Below are 19835 nucleotides of genomic sequence, written 5' to 3' on the forward strand. Positions count from 1 at the left end.
TCTCTTTTCCTGCTTCAGGGCACGGGGCCAATGCTGCACAGTGGCCGAGATGACACTCCATGTTTTCCTGGGGGACAGTTTCCCTCCTGATGCCCAGAAATAAATTGTCATTCTTCCCCTGCTGACAGGAACAGACGCTGTGCATTAGTGGGCCCGACCCATCTGCCATGCTGCTGGGTGCAGGCTCTACCCCAAATGTGGAAATTCTGATCTGAAATTGCCCCTGATTCAGAATGACCCTTCTCCTCCGTAGAATTGTCCTCAGCTTTTACAGACTGCAGCACGGTCACATCTGGGAGGCCCAGTGTGGAAGGAACATGGGGTGTTTCCAGCCCAGCCAGCCTGCATGTGGCCTGCTCTTGCTTCCCTGTTTCGGGACCCTGTGGGCAGGTGCAAGGGGCCAGGGTGTGGCGGCCAGGAGGCCTGGCCCATGCCCCCTCACCCCTTCCCATCTGCAGGTGAGTGTTCCCCATCCCAGATGGGGACCATCGAGACTCTGCACCCAGAATCACTCATCAGTTGCCACCTCCAGTTCAAGGAAGATGTCTTTGATTTCCCAGCACGTGACGTGTTCACGGCAGAACCAGGATTTGATGCCGAGCTGGGTGAGTTTGCAGGGTCTGCACATGAGCACTGGCCTGCATGGGGGCCCCTTTGCTGTGCTGGGCTCCCAGCAGCCATCTGTCAGGAGCCCAGTCTGGCGATCGATGCCCTGCTCTGGCCTGGCGTCCATTCCAGCCACCAGGAGGGGTTGGCCGTCCTGTGCTGGGTGACAGGCGTGCTCAGCACCCACTTAAACGGAGCAGGCAGAACACAGTTGGGGTTGGAGAGCCCGGGTGCAAGTCCCTTTCTGCTCTTCCCAGCTCAGGGCCAGTGGTGTTGGGGCTGCTTCCCTCTGTGAAACGGGAAGGACGGTGCCTTGGCGCTGAGCGGTATAAGCACGAGCTGGGTGGAGGGACCCTTGCTAACCAGCCAAGGGCCAGACGGTGTCTCCGCGCATAACTGCCACGACCGTGACGCCAGGCCATCGGCTGGAGCGAGCTGGCCACATGACGCGGTGTGTCTGCAAAGAGGGGTGCCCACACGGGGTGCTTTGAGGGCTCAGGACGCTTGTTCTGCGGTATGCTTAGCGCAGGGCCCAGCACAGACTCCTGAGCAGTCTCCACGGTCACTGCCCAGTGTTAGCATGATGATGACCGTTGAGGGGCTTTGGGGCCATTTTTCAGTCCCTTCCCGTAACGTGCAGCCCAGTATTGAGCAGAGGAGTTAGCAACAGCACTCTTATTTACTCCACCCGTCCTGAGCCAGGATGGCCAGGCCCAGACATGCACCGCTGGCCCAGACGTCCCGACGCCGGGGACATCAATGCAGCTGGGATCCTGTGAGCAGAGGGTTCTGAGGAGGGAGCGAGAGAGCTGGTCACAGAAAGGGTGTCCAGGGCGGATCAGGGGTGCTGAAGAGGGACCTCCCTGGAGGAAGCAATGCCCCTCCTGAGCTCTGAAGGATGCGTAGGAGTTTTGCAGTTAGAAAAGCAAGGAGAAAGTGCCTCATCCAGGTATGGGTGGGAGAGGGGACAACCTGGAGCGTCCTCATCTCCGCAGGCCGGTACCTCTGCTCAGTCACGATGCACAGGCTGACGGACCAGCAGCTGAAGCACCTCAGCACGAGGAAGACAGTTCTGCTGGTCACCGCCTCCATCCCGGGCAGCCGCCTCTCTGGGGAGCATGTTGGTGCCGAGGTGCCCTTCAGCCCAGGGCTATACACGGACCAGGCTGAAATCCTTTTGAGCAACCACTTCACCAGCTCTGAGGTCAAGGTCTTTGGTGCCATGGAGATTCTAGAGAACCTGGAGGTGAGTGGTGTCCACACATGAGCCAGGGCCTTGGAAAGGACCCAGAGGCAGGGAAGATGAGGTGACACGTGGAAGTCCTGGACCACCTCTCTTTAAAATTAAAAAAAAAATTTCTTAATGTAATTACCCTTAACTTTTTTTTTCCACCTGTATGACTATCTATGCGTTTATATAATTATATTACTGGGAATTTTTATTTAATGTATGTTTATTTTTGAAAGAGAGAGACAAAGCTTGAGTGAGGGAGGGGCAGAGAGAGAGGGAAACACAGAACCTGAAGCAGGCTCTAGACTCTGAGCTATCAGCACAGAGCCCAATATGGGGCTCAAACTCAGGACCGTGCGATCATGACCTGAGCTGAGGTCGGGCGCTTAGCTGACTGAGCCATCCAGGTACCCCTAGTTCCTGGGAGTTCTGCCAGACTTCCCCAACCAGGAGTTTGATAAGTGAGGGCAGTACTAAGCACAGAGCTTACCGAGCCCATAGTATGTCCTCAGTGAACATTTGTGTGTCAGTGTAGGAATGTACGCTGACATGGGACAGGAAGAAATGTTCTAGTCCCTAACCTATCGCTGATTCCCATACAGCTGTGGAGAAGTCCCTAGCCCTGGGCCTCAGTTTCCCCGTCTGCTGAATGCTGGGTGACTGATGTCCTAGGTCCCGCAGCCCAGCAATCTGGGAGGAGACCAGGGTGATGTGGCAAAGGGGTTTTGGCTTCTCCATGTGCTCCATCCCTGGTCTTACTACAGCAAATGTGGATGGACATTCTTGGAGCGTGACGGCTATGCATTCATTGCCAGTGATAGAGGGTCTGCCAGCCCAGGGCTTGAGCTGCTGCTGATCAGCCATTAACAGAGCATCAGGCTGTTCCCTTGGAAGGTTGGCATTTGGTGATAGTTCATGTTGGTTTAGTGTTTTGTTTAAAGAGCACCTGATTAGAATTCAATATTGATTTGTCCTTTCCTTAAAAGGACAGTGTGCTCCTTCCTGACTTTGCAAGTTTTGTGCTGTCAGCCAGCAGGACCTAGGCAGCATCACCTAGGAAGGGGAACAGGGACAGGTCCCCACCCCTGGCCTTCGGGGCCTGGAGGGAAGCACGGCATGTCAGGCAGAATTGGGGGCGGGGAGCGGTTCTCCAGCCTCTTTCTCTCTCCCAGGTGAAATCAGGGTCACCGGCCGTGCTAGCCTTTGAGAAGGAAAAGTCTTGGGGGCTCCCCAGCTTCATCACCTACACAGTCAGTATCTTGGATCCCACGGCCGGCAGCCAGGGGCCTCTGTCCACCACTCTGACCTTCTCCAGCCCCGTGACTCACCAAGCCATCACCATTCCGGTCACCGTGGCCTTTGTGATGGATCGCCGAGGGCCCGGTCCTCGTGAGTCATGGGATGGGACACAGCTCGGATGGACCTGGGCGAGGCAGGCTGGAGCGAGTGGTCTTGGCTATAGGTGGAAATCTGGGCAGGGGGGCAGGGAGGGTCCCATTAAGAACTGGAGGACTCAGAAATGCAGAATGTCCCACAAAGTGAATTTGGCCCATTCGGGTAGCTAGAGGTGTCCTGTTGAAATGTGACTGGACTGTGCCCCCTCCTCTGTTCAACACTGTCCCTTGGCTCCCCGCTCCTTCAGGAGGTAAAGCTCAGGTCTCCAGTGTCTTGAAAGGCCCCACAGAATCTGCCTCCGCAGCTCATTCATGACTTGTCTTCCCCCTTGAGCACCGTGCTGCAGCCATGCTGGCCTTCCCATTTTGGGAACACGTGCAGCTCCCTGCTAAGCCCTTGGCATTCACTGTTCTCTGTGGCCCAGACGCCTTTCCCCCAGATAGCCTCTGGGCCGCGCCCCCACCTCTGTCAAACCAACCTTCCTCACACAGTCCCTGCTCAGATACTAGGAAATTTTGAACGTACTTACTCCCACGCAGATGCTTTTCCTGCTTCCATAGCACTATTCCCAACAGTCAGCCTGTAGGATAATTAATATAATTAATTATAATTTCTGCCTGTCTTCCCCGACTAGAAGCTAAGTAGTGCACATGGGGACAGCACTTAGAACAGGGCCTACCCAGTGCATACAGTAGGTGCTCAGTAACGGATGACTCATTTCCCCCACAGTCATGTATCAGCACCTGTTGTGTGTCAGCCCGCGTGTGGGGCAGATGCCTGAGAAGGCTCCCACCTTGAATAGGGCATAGGATTATGGGATTACAAATGCAGCAGGAAAGGAATGATCCTAAACATGTGCCTGAAGAAGTGGGGGGGCAGACAGAGGGGGTCATCGCGTGTCTGCTGGCTTCCGCAAGGTCTGGAAGCAGCCAGAGGGAGGGCCATGCAGTCAGAAGGACCCTGGGGTGATGTGCAGGATGAGGGGCCGGGCCACGAGGAGCCTTGAACACCAGGCCAGGAGCTGGGGCTTTTTATTGAGAGCAGGGAAGTGGCCTGGTCAGGTCCAGTCAGGAACAGATTGTGGGGTTAAGACCCATGTCGGGGGCACTCGAGGCCACCCCCTGCTTCCTGCCAAGCGGGGATGTGTCCTGACTCAGGCAGCCCACTTAGGGGGAGGGGGAGAGGGCGGCGTTCAGGATGAGGCAGAAGGAGATGGAAGAGGAAGCCCCAGTCGGGGCTGCCCCGAGGTAGGGCCCCAGAGGAGGGGTGGCTTTGGGCACCTGAGGTGGGGCTCCCTGGGTGCATGGGCCTCCATTCTGAGAACAGCAGTACCCCTGTCCAGAGCCTTCTTCATGACCGCAGCCTCATGGCTGGACATCTGCCACACTGCCTGGCCTTTCCGGGCAGCAGGGCAGACTCCCGGGCCACCGAGGCCTCCAAACTCCCCCAGACAGGGCTACTTCTCCTGAAATGGGACTGGAAACTGAACCCCCTCCATGCAGGGCCTCGGGTGGACCTGGGTCTGTTCAAGGGGCCCATGATGGAATAGGACAGAGCGCTGGTGTGACAGCCGCCCAGGACTAGCACTGCCCCAGGCCTCAGGCAGGCCACCTCGCCCCCTGGCCAGGCACACAGATACAGGGGACTCCACGCGGCAGGTGGGTCATTTGTCTCTCCGTTGACTGCAGATGGAGCCAGCCTTTTCCAGCACTTCCTGGATTCCTACCAGGTCATGTTCTTCACCCTCTTTGCCCTGCTGGCAGGGACTGCCGTCATGATCATAGGTGAGGTGGGCTGCACCTATGGGGTCCCCTGGGTGGTGCCCCACCCCCGACCCCAACTCTAACCAGCCACGTTGTCCTGCAGCCTACCACACGGTCTGCACGCCCCGGGAGCTCACCGCACCCCCAGCCCTCTCCCCAGGAGCCAGCCCTCGCCACAGCCCCCACTGTGAGTAGCCAGCCTGCGATATGGCCAGGAGGCGCTGGGACTATGAGCGAGGGGTGTGGGGAGCAGGGCCCCGAACCCCAGCTCTCAGAAGCTCTGGCTCTAGGCAAAAGTGGCAGCTGGGGTGCAAGGCCCAGAAGGCAGATCTGGGAACTGGTCCTTGGCAAGGAGAGCTTTTGCCAGGCAGAGCCGTGGAGGGTGGAGGGCTGGTAGTGGGAGCTGTCTGTGCAGGGTGCATGTTAGGGCTGGGTCTTAGCTGCTGGGGCTGCTACCAAGGGCTCTAAGCTGGGGTGAACTGACTGACTCAGAGGTGAGGATTTGGGACAGTCCTGATGATAGAGCTTCCAGACAGATGAGAATCAGAGGGGTCTTTCCTCTTAATGTCCACTTGTCTCTGGTGACCCTGAGGCCCTGATGATCCTACACAGCTCTAGGGGACACTTCTGTGAGTGGCAGCCCTTGAACCTTGTGCAGTGTCCAACCTTCACAGCTGCACATGCAGCCTTTATGTCTTTTCCATTTGAGGGCTCTCTCTTGTATATAAGGAATCCTTGAAGTGCCTACTGACCCAGGAGGAATATGGCCAGGCTTCAGAGTCTGAAATTTTTGGAAGAGGGTACAGTTTTGTATATAGATACATTTTCCTGGGTAAACAGACTCCACTTGCACCCCAGACCCCTGGAATCATAGCCACCCACATAAGTTATTCAACCATCCTTACAACAGGCACTCACCTTTTCTAACCCCAGCTTTCAGCACACCCCTCCCTCTGTGTGTAGGAGCCACAGCAGAGTGCTTGCATCACCTCCTGAACACTCCAGACCCTTCTACTTACCCTGGAGACTGTTTGTGTGGCTTTCTCTGCCCAAGGGGCTCCTCCTGCCCAGATGGACAGGCTCCATTCATGCACGCCCCACAGACCCACGGACGTGTCCGTGTGCTTTTAAGACCCACTGCTTGTTCTCACCCCACAGCTGCAGGAGGTCAGGGCCCGTGCACCAAGCCTCTCCACACATCCAGCTGTCACCCCTTCCCTGAGTGACTTCCCACCGCAGGCCCAGGGCTGGGGACAGCCAAGCTCTCCCGCCTGCTGTGGGGCTCACTTCATCTCTTTCCGCCCTAGATTTTGCTGCCTCATCTCCAACGCCTTTCAACGCACTGCCTCCCATCCGCAGAGCCAGCCCTCCCTCCAGGCTGTGGAGCCCTGCGTACCCCTCCCACTAGTCCGCGGCCCAGGCCCTGACACCCCACGCAGCACAGTGGGCCCGGCACCACTCCCCACTCTGCTGCCGTAGACTGGTCATTGCAGCCGTGCCCACTGGCTCACTCTTCCATGCAGGGCCTCCTGTTGGCTCTTGGTTTTTGCTTTGCTCTTACTCCATAGTCTTACAAAGGCTAAGACCCTGGCGCATTCCTTTGTGCCCAACTGTCTGGGCCCCATGCACGTCCGCTCTTCGGTCCCCAAGCCCTCTCGGGCCATCCCGCCTCCAGAGGTTGAGCAGGCGGCAGCTCCATCCCCCAGTGGTCCAGAGGGGACGTTATGGAAGTGGCCTCAGGGAAAGGACTTTTTAACTGTGTCTTCATTTCTGTGGGGTTGTTCCCCTCCTTGGAAACTGTACTGTTTCCCAAGTCTGGCTCCTGCAGGGATGTGTGGGGAGCGAGCACACACCACCCGGACCGCAGGAAAGCGTCAGGTGTACACTGACAGAGCCCAACCCCACGCTTGCTCCTCCTCGCCAGGAGATGCTGCGCTCCCTGAGCCACTCGCTGCGCCCCCTGAGCCACCCTCTGCGCCCTCTGAGCCACCTACTGGGCTGCTCTTCATCCCCCTGGGGGCCACTGTGAATATAGACACTGGCCTCTGTGTGTCTCTCCTAGACTCAGCCGTGGCCACCTTGGGGTGTCCTTCGGGGCCCGGCTCCTCCTCCCTGTCCTGGCTTCTGTGCCAGCACAGCGATGTCGGGATCTAGTTAGGAAAACCTCCTTGAGCCAGAGACCAGGACCTTTTCTTCTGTTTGTTTGTTGAGGAGCCACTGTGTTCCGTCCAAGCACAAAGACCCAGTGTTACCCGTCCCTCCCTGTGAACTGCGGTCGTGTTCAGCAGCTCGGAGCCTCTGAGCCACCTTGGGTGGGCACCAGGCTCCCCTTGGCAACCCCCCCGCCGGCCATCGAGCCTGCCCTGGCCTGCGAGGAGGGTGGGCCTGGCCTCCAGGAAGGGGCCTGCCTTCTCCCCAGACCCCCATCCAGCATCCGAGGCCTCCAGCATGCGGCCTGTCCGCCCTGGGCCACTCTCAGGAAGAACTGGAGGCTTAGCCCCAAGCCTGGCCCGCAGGGTCACGGTGCGTGGGAAGTCATCCACGTGGACTCTGGGCCAGAAAGCATAAGTCCACTGCAGGCCCTTTGGGCCGGGCCACACCATCTATGTTTCTAAAAGCTGGAGACAGGAAGAATTGTGCCTTGCTTATCACTTGAGCTCACACTGACGACTTGGATGTAAATAGGCGCGTTTCTACTTCGTTTATTTAATAAAGCTCTATCTAATTTCTTAAAAGGGGCATGATCGCTGCCTGAATTGTGTGTGTCCCGCGTGGTTGGGACCCAGGCTCTGGTGACGGGGCTTCCTAAAGGTTCCAGGGACTTGGGGAGCAGGCCTGTTGTGCTGCCCCTCTGTGCCACACTTCCCGCCCCTGCTGGCCACCTGGGGCCCCCACAGGTGCCTGAGGGTGCCCTGGCCTGCCCACATGTCACCAGGGATCACTGTGAACCCCCACCTCCACCTCCTCCTGCCTGTCTGCAGCTATCCCTTCCCCGTGTCACCCTGGCTGTTACCCCCACTCTCCACACAGGCTGACCTCCGTCGTGTTACTGGTCCTCTCACTGACTCTGCAGCCAGGACTCTGCCCCCTGCTCCCCAGCAGACGCTCCCGCCCCCCAGCCCCTCACCCCCACCTGCTCCCCTCAGGTGGTCGTCTGCCTGCGCTCCACGGCCTGCTGCCTGCCTTCACGGAGCTCTGACACAGGCTCACCCCGAGGGCCTGAGGCAGTTGTGATAGTGGATCAGATGCCTAGACAGACCGGTGGCCACCCAAGGTGGCAGGCTGCCAAAGGCACCTCTAGCGGAGGCCTGCTGTCCCCCCATGACATCCGCTTTCTTCCTGCTCAGGGCTGAGTGGCCAGTGGCAAGAGCACACACTAGATTTCCCAGGTGTTTTTGGCTGCCGGAAGCCAACATGTGACTGTTCTGGGGACAGAACGCGTGCAGCTTAGGAACTGGACTGCCGCGAGGCTGTGCCCCCGGCACCACGTTGTCCCAGCCCTGGCTGAGCTGACCGGTGGGGGAAGGGGGCACCAGAAGGACTCAGCTGTCGTCCTTGGAACCCGGCCCCACCCAGGATGGCCTCCCTTGCTGGGAACAAAGGACACTCCCAGTGGCTTCCAGTGAGTCTCCTGCCATAGCCAGTCCCAGCTGATGAGTGGCAGTGCCCCTGCCCAAGACTGGCAGCCCAGCTCTGTGCCTCCCCATCTGGCCACGGCCAGAACCCCCCCCTCCCCGCCCCACCACCATGGACACACTTACTCCTGCGTGACTGGGTCCCCTCCTCAGACCCCCCTCCCATACCCTCGTGCAGCCCGTCCCCAAGTTCCCATGAATCTGCCCTCCCCATGACCCTCTTGGTCCAGGGAGCTTCCCCTGGCATGAGGATCCAGCTTCCCTGTCTCTGCCTCACAGATCTGCTCACAGATTTGACTGCTCACACCCTCCTGCTTAAACTCTGCTACAGTCTGGCTCGCCCTTGGGGTGGACACGGCCCCTTGGTTCACACCAGCAAACCGCAGTTTCCCCAGCAGGCCCTGCAACTTCACCTCTGGTAGAAGCAGGTGACTAGGCCCCCCCCCCCCCCGCCCCGCCCCAGGCCCAGGGCCTCTGGGACTTTGCTACCAGCCAGGGCTCCGGGTTGGGGGAAGGGGGCAGTCCTGCCTCCACCCTTCCACCCTCTCCCACCTGGGTGCTCCGTTCTGCTCTCTTCCCCAGTCTGGCCTTCAGTTTTCTCTGCACAGTGGGCCCAGCAGAGTTATTGTAGAGACAAACCAAGATGCCAGGTGAGAGGCCTTCTCTTTGGGCAGTGGGTTGGTGAGTAGGGGTGACTTCGTCCCCCAGAGGGAATGGCTGATCTGACTGTCAGATAGGATGACGGCGGGGGACGGAGAAGCCGAGTGAGGGCCCTAGGTGATGGGGGTGACTGGGCGCAGAAGTGCTTGGGGAACAAGTGACAACTTCAGGGCACGTGAGCCCTAGTCATGGCCCGCCCACACTGAGAAGTTAATGTGGAAGCTAAAAGGCTAAAAGTGCTGTCACCACCCTGGGCCTGATTTCCCTGACCAGAAAACGGGGAAGACGCTCTTCTCACGAGGATCCTAGGAGGACAAAATGGGCTGATAGTGGGTGCTGCATCCACATATGCCACTGTCACTGTTGGTGCGGAAAGCTTGGCATGGGGCCCATGAGGAGCCCAGATGGGGGGAGAGCATTTGTTTACAGAATGGTGAGATGGAGAGGCAGCAGGTAAGTAGGAGAGAGGGCGCTCCCCTGGCCCCCTGGACCTCTGTCGTCATTTCCTGTGCTGTGTTGCCGTTGTCCGACCCCATTATCACTTCCCGGCTGGGACCTCTCTGAGGCCTGTTCTACTGTATCCCCGGGACCTGGCACACTAGAAGATCTAGAAAGCATTCAACTAATGTCCTGTGTCCAGCACAGCACCTGCCTGGCATGCAGCCCTCAATAATGGCCCCCAGGCAGGTAGGCCTCCCTCAGTGATGCAAGATGGCTGCCAACATCCAGGCATCACAACACATCCAGACATGGCAGCACCCAGAAGAAGAGAAGCAGAGAGAGCATCTCTCCCTGTGTCCTCTAAGGGCTAAAGACTTCTTTCCTGGAAGGATCTTCAGCAGACGGCTCCCTTCATATCTACAGCTGGGGTTGGCTCTCCTGGCCCTTCCTGCTCCATGGCTGGTGAAGGCAGCATGAGGATCATGGCCGCATATGGCAATCCTTCACAGTTGATGGGAGGTCAGTGCATCAACATGCTCTCTCAGATCCAACTAGAAAGGTCTCAGTATCTGCTCAGTTGGTTTTATCTGTGATGGTGGCATCTTCTTCCCTTTGCCCATCTCGATGCTCTAGAGAGAGAGCCATTTGCAGGGGACAGGCCGGGGCTCTCTTCTCCCCAGAGGCCACCTTCCTTTTAAAGCACACACAAGGACCATGAATACCCGTGCTGTCAGAGGCAGGGCCACCTTGCCAGAAGTGAATGCTTTGACAAAACCAGGGGACCTAGGGCGCATTCTGTTTTCTGCTCCCAAACTAACCAAGCAACTTTTACTCTCCAATGGGTGCCAAAAATTGCTTTAAGCACCATTTAGCACTAAAAATATAGTATTGCATATAGTGTTTTTTTTTTCCTCCAGAATTCCTAAGTTTGTACAAAAATTAACTCTCTGTGTCTGCATCTTCCTGCTCCTCTGTGTGGTCTGGAAATGTTTCATCTCAAGGTCTGATGAACTGGCTAGAAGAAAGCCCAGGGATTGGGACATCCCGGATGGGTGGCAAGGTCTAGGCTGGTGGGGAATGCATGAAGCTTAGAGATCATGGGGACAGGAGTGTAGGCTGACCTTCTGGGGCTAGAGAGAAATCATTGTACCTTTCTGGGCCACTGCACTTCCCTGTTCCACCAAGTGGCCATCCTGACAACCCTCCTGCCACCACCCAGAGGGGCTGCAAGCAGGAAGCAGGTTCATTATTATTCCAGGCTTCTCCCTCTTTGCATGCACACTCTTTTGCTTATAACTGTAGAACCTCCCACTAGAGGCTAAGTATATTTCCTCCCCGTGGAAGTTGGCCATGGTCCTGCGACTTGCTTAGGCTGGTAGGATGTGGTGGATATGATGTCAGTTCAGAGCCTGGGACCTGGAGTTTCCATTCACCTTTCTTGTGCTTCTTCCATTGACATAATAATAAGGAAGCCCAGGTAGCCACTCATCTACAGAGGAAGAAAGACACCTAAAAGGGGACCTGGAATGAATCTGCTCATCTTAGATCGACTGACCTGCAAACCTGTGACTTGGAATAAATGACAGTTGGGAAAACCCCCTGACTTTGGGGACAGTTTGTTAGGCAGCATTATCATAGCAGCAGGTGACTGATACAGAGCATGATATGGATTCCCTTCTGGCTGAACCACTGAAGGCAAGCTTCCTGCCACTTGTCACAGAGTCTGAATGATGTAGCTGGGCCCTGGGGTGGGGCCCCCTCAGTTCTTCCTGCTGGGACAGGGTTTTCTGGGTGGCTCTGGCAAATGGCTGGAAGGGTTCCAGACCAGGCACTCAGGCAAGAGCCTCCAAGGATGAAGGGCACAGGAAGGCTGGTGCAGGGCCTTCTCCTCCTGAGTTCTGATTTCCTCCTTCTTGGGAGGGAGTGCCATCAGCCACACGTTCAGGGCTGGCAAGGATCACTGGAAATGTGACTCTGAAGGACTCCATGCTCCACTGACATGGGTCCTTTACTCAAATAAAAACCATGCCTACCCCAGCCTTACCCTCCAATGTGTCCCTCAGAGTGAGGATGACGAACCAACTGAGGCACCCGGGTACCCCAGTAAATTATTCTTTTGTCAGCAATATCTGATAAGAAGAAACACATGATACCCTGGCCCCCCCCCAAACAGTATAATCATATAAACTGTATTTGTTCTCTAAGAGGCCCAATTGTATGCCTATTTCTGAGTATATATTTTCTTGCTCCTGTACTTTCTTTTTTTATAAACTTTTTCCCCAAAAAGACTTTATTCTCTAACATAATGAACAGTGTAAGACAGAAAGAGAGAGAGAGAGGGAGGGAGGAAGGGAGGGAGAGAGAGAGAGAGAACCTACGCATTAGAATTTTATCTTTGGAAAACTCTAGCTTCTTCATGGTCACCATTTCCTTCACATTAACAGCTGCCTTTAATGCAGCCTGGTTCTTCACAAGATTCTCCAACTCTGCTCCTGAAAAGCCAACAGTACCTTGAGCTATAATTTCTGGACCAACATCTATGAGAATAGAAGACAAGATTAAAATTCCAAAACAGCTCTTCACAAATTCACACTCCAGAAGAAAAAAGCATGTTCTTCAACTAGAACTTAAAATACTCAGGGACGCCTGGGTGGCTCAGTCAGTTAAGCACCAACTTCAGCTCAGGTCATGATCTTACAGTTTGTGAGTTTGAGCCCCGCGTCGGGCTCTGTGCTGCAGCTCAGAGCCTGGAGCCTGCTTTGGAGTCTGTGTCTCCCTCTCTCTCTGTCTCTTCCCCACTCACACGCTCTCTCTCTCTCTCTCTCTCTCTCTCTCTCTCTCTCTCAACAATAAATAAACTTAAAATAATATTGATCTCACTGCAACTACAAAATAAACTCACTTTACTAAATTCTAGAGGGGAAAAAAGCCAAAACTGCTATTAAATATACTATTAATATTGCCAATGGGACAAATCACAAAAGTTCTTAAATTTAAGTAACTTTGTGGAAAACAAATGTAGAGTTGCCAGACATGATTTACAAACCTTCAAATTATGACCGACATTGTTACTAGCCTAACCACAAACTGATAAAGTATACTCACAGACAACGTTTTATTTTCTGAATTTCATCTTCACATATTTTATACGTAAGTATTTAGTATTATATATACATTTATAAAAGCACTCCCTTTTATAGGAAACATATTTGGTTTAACAAATTATTTTACCTATCTTTGAAAATACTACAGTTTAATAGTCATGTTTATTATTTGAGTCCATAATATTTTCATGTGTTTTGTTTTAGTTTGCCTCTTTTAGCACCAAAGTGATTATATATGCTTTCTAGTATTTCCTACTTTCATTCATCTTAAAAGCATTTATACATACATTTATCTCCAAGTATTATTGAACACTTGCAAGAAAACTTCCTTTAGAATCTGGATTCAAATGGTGGAATCTCTTGCATATACAGTAAGTAATAAATAAATTTTAAAAAGGACCTATAAATGGAGAGAAAGAAGGACATATGAAACAAACTGGTCTTTTGAGACATCTAGCTAGTAAGAACCACAAGCAGTGTGGAATGAAATATTACCAGTTTTTATAGAGATAATACTAAAGTTTGTGTTAATGGAATTAGACTTACCCCCATCCAACTTTATTTTATTGAGATACCATTTCAAAATTTCTGTTCAACATTTCACATCCAGTCTTGGAACTGTAACTTGCATGTCAAAAGAATCAGGACGTATTAAGGCACTAACAGGAGACTATAAAAAGAAAATATAAATTAGTAATCTGACTGTGCTGAAGGTCCAATTAAATGTGACCAACATTCTAAAGACAAGATGGAAAGGTAATGGCAACCAAAGTTAGACTGGAGATTTGGAAGTTTTCATTTTAATTGTGCTACAGTTAATATACAGGGTTATATTAGTTTCAGGTGTCCAATAGAGTGATTCAACAATTCCATATTACCCAGGGCTCACCACAAGAGTACTCCTTAATCCCCATCACCTATTTCACCTTAAGTGGGAGTTCTGAACATAAATAGTCACAAAACTTTTAAAACATGGCTCAAGGGACATGTGGCTGGTTCAGTCAGTTAAGACTCCGAATTCAGCTCAGGTCATGATCTCATAGTTGTGGATTCAAGCTCTGCATTGGGCCTGTGCTGACAGCTCAGAGCCTGGAACCCACTTCTCTCGCCCCTCCCCTATTCATACTCTGTGTGTGTGTCTCTCTCTCTAAAATAAACATACAAATGTTTTTAAACAAACAAACAAAACATTAGGGGCGCCTGGAGGGCTAAGTTGGTGGAGCATCCAACTTCAGATCAAGTCATGATCTCCCGGTTCGTGGGTTCAGGCCCCGCTTCATGCTTTGTGCTGACGGCTCAGAGCCTGGATCCTGCTTCAGATTCTGTGTCTCCCTCTCTCTCTGCCCCTTCCCCACTTGTACTCTATCTCAAAAATAAACAACAACAAAAGGCTTTAAAAGAAACAAGTAAAACATTAAGAAGCTATTAAAGACATGCCTCAAAGAACCATCTGAATAACCAGAAGGCAAAACGAAGTTTTAGCACACAAGCCTCTAACAAAAACATGCAAGTCAGTCAACCCAGGAATCCAGTCATGATCTCCCGGTTCATGAGTTTGAGTCCCGTGTCAGGCTCTGCACTGACAGTTCAGAGCCGGAGGAGCCTGTTTCGGATTGTGTGTCTCCCTTTCTTTCTCTGCCCCTCCAATTCTCCCCCACCTCTCTTTCTCAAAAAGAAAGAAACTTAGAAAAAACACGAGTAACTTAGGGGTGCCTGGGTGGCTCAGTCCATTGAACGTACTAGTATTGATTTCAGCTCAAGGAATGACCTCACAGTTGAGTTCAAGCCCCCTGCTCAGATCTGAGCTGACAGTGCTGAGCCTACTTGGGGTTCTCTCTCTCCCTCTGTCTCTGCCCCTCCTCTCTCTCTTTCTCTCTCTCTCAAAAATAGATAACACATTTAAAAGGGAAATAAAAATAACTTTTATGGTAAAAACAACAAAAATGTAAAACTGTAAGTTTTATTTTACAAATGCTCACCACCCCCAAAATTTTGTGATATAAAATTTGTTAAAAGATTCTTTTAACAGCTCTACTGAGATATAATTAGCATATCACAGAACTCAAAGTAGATAATCCAGTGGTTTTTAATATATTCAGAGTTGTACAGCTATCAATAATCTAATTTGAGTTATTAAATAATAAATTATTGTTATTTAATATATAATTTATTATATATTTATAATTATTTTATATGATATATTATTATATTATATATTTATTTATATATTTAATATATTCAGAGTTGTACAGCTATCAACAATCTAATTTGAGTTATTAAATGATAAATTAGTAAATAATAAATATACTTATTCCCCTCCCCCAAAAGAAACCCCACAGCCACCAACAGTCACTCCCCATTCTTCCCACCCTCTGGTACCAAGCACTATTTTACTCTCTGTGGCTACGGATTTGTTGATTCGGGACATCCAACAAATACAATCATATGAGATGTTTTGTGATGAGCTTCCTTCTCTTTTAAAGTTCATTCCTGTTCTATCTGATCACTACTTATCAAAAGAAGTCTTTTAATCCTTACTTATCTAATGCCTCTGGGAAGTTTGTAGCTCCTATGATAAGAACTAGGTCATTGGGCTTAAAAGTATCAAAAAAGAAAAAGGTACCTTTCATTGAAAATTAAAACAGTATACATGTAGAAATGCTTGACACAAGACAGTTTATCATTAATTTTGGTAACAGTAAAGAAGAGGGAGGGATCTTTCTAATACCCATGGTGATAAAACATCTTGTATTATTTTTTGAAAAAAAAAAACAACCAAAAACAACCAATGTTATCAGGCCAGAATCCTTCAATAACACTGCAAACAACAAATCACAGTCATCTATGAATACAGATCTACAGCATACATGTTCTACTTAGGAAGGGATGACCTGACAGAAAAAGCTTGGTACCTGACTAATTTGTGAAAAATTATTCTCAAGTTTACCAATTCAAATGATGTGCTCCTAGATTTCCTATTTGGTTTCAAACTGCCTGATACAGTTAAAAAAGTTTTTACTTCTTTCAAAGCGACCCCACTTCTTGCTTTCTATATTATAAAATTTCAATATTACAAAATTATAATTATAATATATTTTATATAATTATAAAAATATTATACATAATTTTATATAATTATAAAAATTTTATATATAATTATAATTATATTATAAATTATAAGTATAATTGAATTATGAATTTTTATAATTATTAAAATTTCTATATTATAAAAGTTATAAAAATTGATACAAACTTTTAATCTACAACATTAAAAGCTAGTCAGAAATTGTGCAGAAATCAGTATACAATCCCTTTACATCTCCAAAGAGACTACTATTATTAGTACTTTCTTGTCAGGCTACAATTAATAAAGAAGGTGTAGAGGTCGTCAATTAAGTTGATATATCAATTACCCCATTAGTAATGAAAACAACACCATACAGAGAATGCAGCTTGTCTTGATGTCTTGCACTAGGGAAAACTCTGTTGTTTACATGTTCTCCAATTTCTCGAATGTTATCAAGTATATCACCCTATTCCAAAGACAGAGAAAGATTCAATTACCCATCCACTTCTGCAAGGAGTTGATTTATAGTCTGCCTTGAATATGGATGCAATGGGGACTCAATTTGCTTTCCACCAACAGAATCTAATTCATCAATAAATAGAACACAGGGAGCATTTGCTTTTGCTTCCCCTAGGAAAACAGAAGAGATTCAAATAAGTTTAATGAAATCAATACTTTTTGAACCAAATCATATAAATATGATAAATATGAAAAACCCATAAGATTGTCAAAAGCCAACAAAAGACATTCGTTTGGGAGAAACAACACAAAAGGAGGTCTCCTTCTTTCTTTCAAAACTGACTTAAGGACAGTTAGCCTCCAAAAACTGCATCATACAGAATAATACACAATAAAAACAACTGAGTATTCATCTGTACAAACCATATAGAATCAGACTGAGGCTAATTATTCCTTAATTACACACTATCAAATTAATGAATAGAATGAATAGGACAACAACAGAAAACCCAGCTTTACAACACCCCACAACCTCATCAAACACTCTTCCTAGCTCTCCTATTTTGGGGAAAAGTACAGTTCTGTTTTAGCTCACACATTAAATTACCTAAAACCAGAACCCCACAATGGCTAGGTCAGCTGTGCATCATAATCACGCAGCAAAGAAAGGGTCAAAAAGTCAGAAAATTTGGTAATGTATGAAAGATAATCCTAAAATATACTAAATAGATTTCTTATGCGGCTGGCTCCCACACCCACAAACATCTCATCAAATTCTGATCCAGAAGCATAATAAAAAGGAACATCAACTTTTCAGCCCCTCCAGCAAGAAGTGTCTTTCCTGTCCCTGGTGGTCCAACTAAATGAATTCCTAAAAGAAGCAATAAGTGAGAAGGATTCAAATTAAAAATACAAACAAACCCTGATGTGAGCCTATAAAACAACTAGTTGATAAATAATTTATATAGTTTGGAGGTTGAAGACACATGAATGGTATTCTGAAACAAAGCAAAATATGTCTCTAATAATGATTTACATCAGGATCTTCTCCAAAACTAATCTCCCTCTATCATTTAAATACTGTTTATATTTCAGTCATAGACAACTCAGAATCTTGAGAGAATGGAATATAAACGTATTTATCACTAAACAAATAAAATTCACATCAAAACAGATTCAGAGACTGAACAACCAAATGGAATGCATGAACCCTTGACTTGATGATCGTCCATAAAAAACATACTTAAGAAATTCAAGGGACATTTGATGAAAATTTGAAAAACACCTAGAGTACAAGATACTAAGGAAACAGTACGTACGTTTTATCTGGTAAGATAAATTATTCTCTGTATTTAGGATAATGTGCTTAGTCTAAGGTGATGCATAAAAAAGTATTTAGAGGTAAAGTAGTTAATCTCAACAGTTTTGTAACTTTTTCATATGTTTTTCATATGAAAGGTGGGTCACAGAATTCTTTGGTTTCCATAACTTTTCATTTTTCAGACTATATTTCAAAAGGCAACAAAACTATAGTAATGTTATATTTTAACACAAAACACTCTTTTTAAAGAAAACCTGAAAAATATGCTTCAGACTATCCCCTTGTGTTGCCACGTTATTTTTATTCCTAACTCATCACCATATGATTTCTGTAGAATATATTTTGGTACCTGAGAATTTTCCCACCATATCCCTTGTGCCTGGAGACAAAAGTATAACTATTTTATGGTTTTAAACATCCTGCTTGTGATGGCACAATATTGACATAATAAATGAGCCCTAAATTAGCAGGCTCATGGAGACAGTTTTAGATACTTCTGAACATTCTCAGTAGAGACAGTGCACAGCACAAAACCAAATGGAAATAGGAGTGTCCCCTTTGACTCACCAATTCCATTTCTAGAATTGGAATCTGGAATAATGGATAAATAATACATAAGTAAATTGTGAATGGATTCTAAGGAGGTAATTAAGCATGTGGGCCAAGCCTTGAGCTCTTAACACAATCACCATAGCACTGTCTTTGTTATTTTCATTAAATATTTTTATTTGAGTGTAGCTGACACACAGTTACATTCATTTCAGGCATATAACACAGTGATCTGACAAGTTTATACATTATGCTATGCTCACCACAAGCGTAGTTACCATCTGTCACCGTGCAACACGATTACGGTATCACTGACTATATGTCCTTTGGTGGGTCTTGTATTCCTCTGACTTATTCATCCTACAGCTGGAAGTTTGTCTCTCCTGTCCCCTTCACCCACTATGCCCAGCTCCCACTGTGCCAATTTTAACAGCAAAACACTGAAAGCATTTAAAATTTTAATATAAATGGTTGAAGTATAGTTCAATTGTATTGTACAAGGACACCATAAAGTCATGACGATTTTGTACCGATTCTAGTATATGGTTTTTCCCTCACACCAGCAAGCAATTCTCCAACACCAGCTGGGTGTCCTACGGTTAAACTCAATTCTGACATGAACTACCTGGATATAGCATCAAATACCCTAAGTTAAGGACTTGGTCCCCAAAGACTGCCTCTATCCCCACCCCTTCCCATGTCAACTGCAAGACCAGGTTGTTACCTAGGCTTCTGACCCACAGGCTATACATAGAAAGTTCCAATAACTCTTTCCTTGGATTTGATTAATTTGCCAAAATGGCTCACAGAACTCAGAGAAACAACACTGTCCTTCCTAGATTACTGAGTTTTTTCAGTGCTGTAATTGTATTTTTTTCATAATTTTCTTAATATATTTTCTTTAGCTTAAATTATTTTAAGAATATAGTGTGATACATATACTATACAAAAGATGTGTTGATTGACTGTTTTATGGTTCTAGTAAGGTTTCTGGCCAACAGTTGATATTAGCAGTTAAGTCTTTGGGGAGTCAAAAGTTATTTATAGGTTTTTGACTGTGGGGCTTGGGACAGCGCCCTTAACCCCAATTTTCAAGGGTCAATTGTACTAGTGTTAATTTTCTGATTGTGAAAGTTGTAGGGTAGTTCTGTGGAATGCACTGACTTGTAGGATTTAAATGTGACAGGAATCAGGCATAATACTAGCAGTTTACTTGCAAATGGCTCTGGGAGGAGGGAGGAGTTGTTTTCTCTAATATTTCTTTTCTCTAGCTTTGTTTCCAAAAACCACAAAATAAATAAAATAAAATAAATAAATAAATAAATAAATAAATAAATAAATAAATAAAGTGAAAAGCCTTCGGCAAATCTTATTTCTCTGTGTGGAAAGAGTTATGAATCAGGGCTTAAAATTACAATTACAGATAGGTTTTATGGCCCTATAAAAATTGTAATGCATACAAACATTGGCAATAGCCACAGCAAGAGTACATCAAAATAATGTCTAAATCTTTAGGTCCAGATGTAGTAAGAAACATGGGAACATACAACAAAGCCATCCATTAACACCACTGGAATATCAATGACAACTTGGTCGTTGGGGTG

General features: G+C 48.2%; 1 protein-coding gene and 1 long non-coding RNA gene across 5 annotated transcripts in view; one reads left to right on the plus strand and one right to left on the minus strand.

Moving 5' to 3' along the window:
- Window positions 1-7734, plus strand: part of LOC115303742 (nuclear pore membrane glycoprotein 210) — an 80833-nt gene extending 73099 nt beyond the window's left edge. For 2 of the 3 annotated variants that reach the window (XM_029953634.1, XM_029953635.1), the window contains 6 exons: window positions 459-605; window positions 1602-1852; window positions 3010-3226; window positions 4921-5016; window positions 5099-5182; window positions 6303-7734. In XM_029953634.1, coding sequence (XP_029809494.1) covers window positions 459-605; window positions 1602-1852; window positions 3010-3226; window positions 4921-5016; window positions 5099-5182; window positions 6303-6403 — 896 coding nt within the window. In that variant the 3' untranslated portion in view covers window positions 6404-7734. Of the gene's footprint in view, window positions 1-458; window positions 606-863; window positions 1575-1601; window positions 1853-3009; window positions 3227-4920; window positions 5017-5098; window positions 5183-6302 lie in introns of those variants that run through there. The other variant, XM_029953636.1, reaches the window with a different exon arrangement.
- Window positions 7735-12920: 5186 nt separating this feature from the next.
- Window positions 12921-18057, minus strand: LOC115304713. Of its 2 annotated transcripts, none has more exons than XR_003914569.1 (3): window positions 18032-18057; window positions 13382-13505; window positions 12921-13235 (listed from the first exon to the last, which is right to left on the minus strand). It is a non-coding gene; the product is annotated as an uncharacterized LOC115304713 (long non-coding RNA). The 2 variants fall into 2 exon arrangements; XR_003914570.1 differs by lacking the exon at window positions 18032-18057 and adding an exon at window positions 16400-16500.
- Window positions 18058-19835: the final 1778 nt, after the last annotated feature.

Source organism: Suricata suricatta, chromosome 10 (assembly GCF_006229205.1).
Source record: "Suricata suricatta isolate VVHF042 chromosome 10, meerkat_22Aug2017_6uvM2_HiC, whole genome shotgun sequence".
Lineage (NCBI taxonomy): Eukaryota > Metazoa > Chordata > Mammalia > Carnivora > Herpestidae > Suricata > Suricata suricatta.